This window comes from Raphanus sativus, chromosome 7, assembly GCF_000801105.2.
Source record: "Raphanus sativus cultivar WK10039 chromosome 7, ASM80110v3, whole genome shotgun sequence".
Classification (NCBI taxonomy): Eukaryota; Viridiplantae; Streptophyta; class Magnoliopsida; order Brassicales; family Brassicaceae; genus Raphanus; species Raphanus sativus.
The window spans coordinates 19,390,848-19,397,367 of NC_079517.1; the positions used below are offsets into that span (position 1 = coordinate 19,390,848).

The 6,520-nt window shown below is 31.1% G+C and overlaps 1 protein-coding gene across 1 annotated transcript; it reads left to right on the plus strand.

The window, feature by feature from the left end:
• The first annotated feature begins 696 nt into the window (after positions 1 to 696).
• On the plus strand, positions 697 to 2,801 carry LOC108816505 (uncharacterized). The gene is made up of 4 exons (XM_018589083.2): positions 697 to 1,414; positions 1,491 to 1,646; positions 1,744 to 1,857; positions 2,588 to 2,801. Exons 1-4 carry the CDS (start codon positions 896 to 898, stop codon positions 2,681 to 2,683), a joined length of 885 nt encoding a protein of 294 aa, XP_018444585.1. The 5' UTR covers positions 697 to 895; the 3' UTR covers positions 2,684 to 2,801.
• The last annotated feature ends 3,719 nt before the right edge of the window (positions 2,802 to 6,520 follow it).

Below are 6,520 nucleotides of genomic sequence, written 5' to 3' on the forward strand. Positions count from 1 at the left end.
TCTATTTATTTATTAAATTTCCTAAATATCATATATATATATATATATTAAAATATATTTTTAAATAATCATATATTGGTAGAATATGTTAATTTTTCTTAATTTTCTTAAATAGCATGATATATATATATATATATATATTAATAACTAATTTAATGTTTTATCTTAAAATTATGAAAAATATGACAAATCAGTAAAATCACTTTTCAAATAATAGTTTAGATTCTTTATCAAAAAAAAAATAATAGTTTAGATTTACGGATATTGTATTTGCAACTACATTTGTGTATCTGCATTTGTGTTAGAAGTGTAAGAATACAAAACTGTCTGAAACAATCCATAATGTAATAAACATAAGGACATATTAGTGAAATCAATTGGGTTTTCGCCGTTATAAATACATTGTTATTCACCAGACAGAAGAAACTTAGACCACCCACAACGCGGGGTCCGTAACATCAAATCCCTTAAGAAAAATATTAAATTATTGGCTTTTGTTGGTTTCTGTGCTGGTACTGATCCAAAAACTACGTAAATAAGGATTCATCTCACAGCTGGTTCATCACTGTTTTGTGGGCCACGCCGCACGTGGCGGCCCACAATTAGCTCTCTTTTACTTTTTTTTTTTTTTTTAATGGGATGAAAAAAATAAATTAATAAAGTAATAAAAAAATGTTTTTGAAGGATTCCACACACGGTTTACCGTTGTGGATGCTCTTACCTGTCGGTATTTGTTCTGAAACAGAGGAACCCAGAAAACAAAGGAAACAAAAAGGGAATTTTCTCGAATTTTCAAAACAAAAGACTTCTTTTTTCCATTTTTGGTAAAGCAAAACACGAGAAGAAAAAAAAACAGAACATAAACAGACTTTCACTTCGCTTCATCAGTTTCAAAATGGCTTCTTCAGATATTTATATCTTTGATGGTTCTTCTTCATCTTCAGATATGTTCTCTTCAGGCACAACAACTATGGATTGGTTCTGCAACAATGAACTCTACTCTGTTGATGAATCTATCAACATTTTTGACCATTTTACTCCTCACATCCTCTCATCATCTCCTCCAAGCGACCTTCTTGGAACCCTAAATCTCTCTCATCAAATTCCCACCGGATTATATTTTGACTTCTCCGATGGCGTCAAAACAGAGCAGTTTTACGGCGGCTCCGGTCAAAATCAGACGGAAACGGTTGCATCAATGGCAAGAAGCTACAGTGCAGTAGAGAATGCAGGGAGATACATGCAGAGAAGCTTTAGCACCAATTCCGTGGACGGAAAACCAAATCAGATTCCGTTCAACAACGTTCCGCTAATGGATTCTTTAAATCTCCATTACAATACCTTGAAATCGCCTGAAAATGACTTCTTTTCTGGTCAGATGATGCGAAGAGTCTACAGCACAGGAGATTTGCAGGTCTCTGTTTTTCTTGCTCTTTTCTTTCTTTTATGTTATTTTACTAAAAGTTTTGATTTTGTTTCTCTTTTTACAGAACCCAAGAAAGAGTGTTGCACAGCAGAGATCATCGGAGCTGTCTAAAGACGAACAGAACACTAGGGTGGGACGATACAGTGCAGAAGAACGTAAAGAGAAGATCTCAAAGTACAGAGCTAAACGAAACCAGAGAAACTTTACCAAAACTATTAAGGTAACACCTTTAATACTGGAGTATTACATTTCCCAAATTCTGAAAGCTTTTTATTACTTTTTTTTGGATGGAAACAACATAAAAAAACCACAAAAAGTATGCATGCAGGAAAACGCTAGCGGACAGTAGACCTCGAATACATGGCAGATTTGCACGCAACGACGAAGTTGTAGAGATTCCCAACGTTGAAGACGACGACACCGAGCTTTGGGTAATTCATTTTCGAACACTAAGGTTCTTTTACTTGAATATTTTTAGTCAAAATTGACCAATTTTTTTCTGGAAAAAGGATTACTATATATATATATATATAATGCACGTACTATAACTGACAACTCAGGTTTCAACTCAATAATATGAAAATATATATTTGTATTTATATGAAAATAAATTACATGCTCTTCGCTTTTGCTTCATATCTCAAAAACATTGTGAAATTGTAGAGCTAAAATAGTAATTTCATATAATTTTAAATGTTTTTGCATGTAGCCTTAAGAACATAAATAATTTGAAAACAATAAAAAACTATATACACGTTGCAAGAACCAGACCAATTTAGTCTATTGAATCTTTTATCTCTGTTGCTAAACATGCTGTCAAGTTTCAGTCGAGATTGAACCTATTACCATAGTCATCGGATCCTTGCTTTCATAGAAGAGGCCTAGGCCTGATGACTATGGAAATAGAAGATAAGTTTATCTCGACTGAAATTTGACAGCTCACATGACATAGAATCATTTTAGAATAGTCATTTTTTATATACGAAATTAAAATGTCACACTTTATACATAAAAATTTTCATAGTTGAATAATAAATTAAATATTTCATCAAAAAACCTATATAAATATAGGTATATATATAAAATGAAAAACTATTATATTGTAATTGTTAAATTTGTGTATTTAATAAATTCATCTCAGTTTGTTAAAATGATGTGCAGAAATTGGATGGGCTGCACGAGGTAGACGAAGCTTTTGGGCGCAGCTTTGTGGTGCGACAGACTCATTTGCAATACACAGATTTTTCTTCTTTCTAGTGAATGACTCTTAATAAGACCAAGGTCGTCCAATAATTTTTAAGAAAAACGTAAATCTTATAAAGTTACTTTGTATGTCTTCTATTTGTTATTTGACCTTTTTATATATTGAAATGCTCCTTTGTGTGAATGTTGAAGTTTAGTAATATAAATTCAACCTATGCACGAATTAAACCCTAGATCTATGTTACATGGAAATGAAAGCGGGTAAGTGGAAGCGGAAGCGAAAGTTTTAAAAACTTTAGGAAGCGAGTACGTGCTGGAAGCGTATATCCACATATATATAGACTAAAAACCATATAATTTAAATTTAAAACAAAGCATTTATTAATTTATAATAGTTTTGAAATAATTTCATATTAAAACTATAAAAATACGCAAAAATAAAGTTTAAAATAAATTATTATGTTAATTATTTTTAAAACTTCATAAATTCATTGACATAATATATTTGAATATGTGCTATATCTTTAATAAAAAACTTCAATACATAAAGATAATTTATAGTATTAGTTTTAACATTTGTATATTATTCTCTTTAATTTATTACTATTAAAATTTGAATTTTATATAAATTCAAAACTATGATTTTATATTTTTATGAATTATGACAATGGGTTTAAAAAACGGAAGCTTGATTCCAAAACGGATCGTAAACTTCCAACGTATTTTTAAAAAAAATATTTTGGAAAGGTTTTGGAAGCGAAATTTCGTAAGTTTTCACAAAGTTCTGATTTTGATTCCGGTTGCGAAACAGGGGAAGCGGACATCCGATGCAACCTAACCCTTGACCTAGGTCCAAGATTCCATTCTTTAATATAGTGTCCATTTTATAATTAAGAATTTTGATTAGTGGACTGAGACATTGATTTTGTTATGCTCTTTATCATGAAATTATATTGTTATTTATTAATCCCCAACATAGAGGATCTTGATCATATTAGTGTCCGAAAAGCATTGGGAATTATTATATTTATATTTTCTTAAGTCAAATGAGCCACTCAATATACAAATCGACATATATATCATGGAAAGCATCAAAGGCTGGCTGACTTCTTTGGCCATCAGTATACTTGAATTTTGAAATAGTTTGATCGTTTAGAGGTAGCTTATACAGAACCACAATTTTGAAACAGTTTGATCGTTTAGAGTCAGCATTAGTTATTTACCCCAAAAAGACTAATATCATTAGCTGACTATTTCAACTTAGATTACCAAAACTATTTTTCATTGATTTATCAACTTCATAAGCATATATTGGAAATATAAAAATGTATTATTTAAAAATAAGTTTTGTTTTTAAGACATACTTTCCAGTTTGATTTAGATCAGAGAATCGTACGGTTTTATGAAACCATGTGTTATGGCTCGAATCCGTAGTTGTAAAGGCGCAGCAGTTGCCTGGACATCTAAGAGTAAAGCACTGTTTCGGTGCAGGCCGCAAGAACGGTACCAAATCGATGCAAACTCTGAATACTATATATGACCTCAAAATAACTGGGGTCAAGGTCGGCCAATGAGACGGTGGGGGATAAGTTTGATCGTCGAGAGGGAAACAGCCCGGATCACCAGCTAAGGCCCCTAAATGACCGCTCAGTGATAAAGGAGGTAGGGGTGCAGAGACAGCCAAGAGGTTTGCCTAGAAAGCGTGGAGGTTCGAGTCCTTTTCAAAGCATAATATTGAAATGGAATAAGTTCGGCAGCAGATCGCGAAATCTTAGCGATCTTCTCTATCTAATGAATTCAATTGGTTGAATTCAGAGAAGTTCATTGATATCTTTTTTTCTAAAACAAATCGACTTCAATTCTTGAATAATCCACATCACTTCTGCTTCTATTGTAATAAAAGATTCCCTTTGAGAAAATTTTCTTTGCAAAATAAGTGTCGTTTTAGCATTTCAATGCATAATTTATTAACTTTGTTCTCCATTTTATTTTTATATTGGTTGAAGTGTATGTGTAATGATGTTTTTATATAGAAAATATGCAAAATTAAATGATTTATTAAACTGTATGCACAAGTGTAAAGTGACACTTAAAGTGGAATAGTGGGAGTACATTTTTGTAAAACGGATGGAGCATAAAGATCTAACAAAATGTAAACTAAATTATCATAACATAATAATTAAATTATGTTTTTATATATGTAATTCAAATAAAGACTTAACTACTTTACATGAAAGACAACAAAATATATATATGGTGTTTTTTCAAGCACTGGCTTTATAATTTCAAGAGAAATTTATTTTAAAATATTTATTTTTTCTTGCTGCATCTACTTTTATCATGTTTTAGTTGTATTCTTTTATCGTTTTGCCGTTGAAAGTTTCTCAGTTGTAATAATCTAATTGGACCTCTAATTTAATATAAGAATTTGGTTTAAGACGTCGCTGAAAGATCAAAAGAATCTCACTCACAAGATGGCGCTGCGTACAAATGAATAGAACGGTCCATCAAAAAATCAAAGATTAAAAGTGGCCTGCTCTTGGATCGATAAAAGAGTTTCTCGAAATATATTTTCTAAGACAATTTTGAGAATCAAATCGCAAAAAAAAAAAAAGTTCTTGTATTAAATTATCAGACTATGAAAAATAGAAGCCTTAGCTTTGTTTATATAACATTTCCTTTAGACAAACCAAAAAAGAAAGAAAAACGTAAACTTAATCTAACAAGGAAATAGAAATAGTAACGTAAAAGAAAAGACAACAAAAGAAAAATTATTAGCTTAAGGACCTTTGAATGCTTATGTTGGTGCAAAGAAGTAGATGTTGCTGCATCAGCTCGCCCTGGGTGGAGAAGGATTCGACCTCGAGTCGAAATCATTTGCGTCGGAGACAAACCGAGAGAGGTAACATTAAACACATCTGGCGTGTGGATATCGTCTTGAAGACAAAGACGTTAGGCATTGTAATTTATGCGTTCCGAACCTTCAAAAGACCAATATTTTTTTCTTTGAATTTATTATAAAAGCATGAGCAACATTCCGTCATGCGTCAAATATGCCAAAACATAATCGCTAACTTTGATTTACTGCTTTGCTTGTTAATGTCTTTTAGCTGGATCCATGTGATCTACGTATTATATTTTCTCCGGTTAAATGAAATTTGTAAATTGCTCCAGAATCTCTTTTTTGTCGGATTGATTAAGTGAAAAAAAATTAATGTTAATCCGCTAAATACCTGAGTTCCAATTATATTATTCTAGTAAGACCAACTCTTATCAAATTATCATTAATAACATTAATAAGTCAGGAATCTACTCTCTCCGTTTCAATATAGATGATGCTTTAGAATGATTATTTTGTTTCAAATTATATGAAGTTTTGAGATCTTAAGGTTTATTTTAACTTTATTAGAAACTGTTCAACCAATTAGATTTTACGGTCTTTTTTATTGGTTACTGATTATAATATTATATCTTCAAAATATTTTTTTTAGAGAAATCTAGTTTCTTTAATCTTTGTGCATTAAAGTAAAACATCAAGTATTATGAAACAGAGAGAGTATCTTTTAGCATAAATGGTAATTTGAGTGAATAAAACTTCTAATCGTTTTAAAATTGAAACGGAGAAGCTCACATGTCTTTCTCTTGTATTTAAAATTGTTTCTTTTTCATTGTGGAGGAAAAAATCAAAAGGATTGGAAAATAGCACTTTGAAGGAAGATTCATCCATTTATTAATGGTTTCTATATTTTTTTTTAAATTACAAGAAAGGTACTGCGAAGAGGTGTCAGATCCAATAGCCATTACACAAAGAAACTTCAAGTTTCAAAAAGATTTCAAGTATTGGGCGGCATGTTCCCCCTATATAGTATTTTATGTCATTAGCTTAATAGC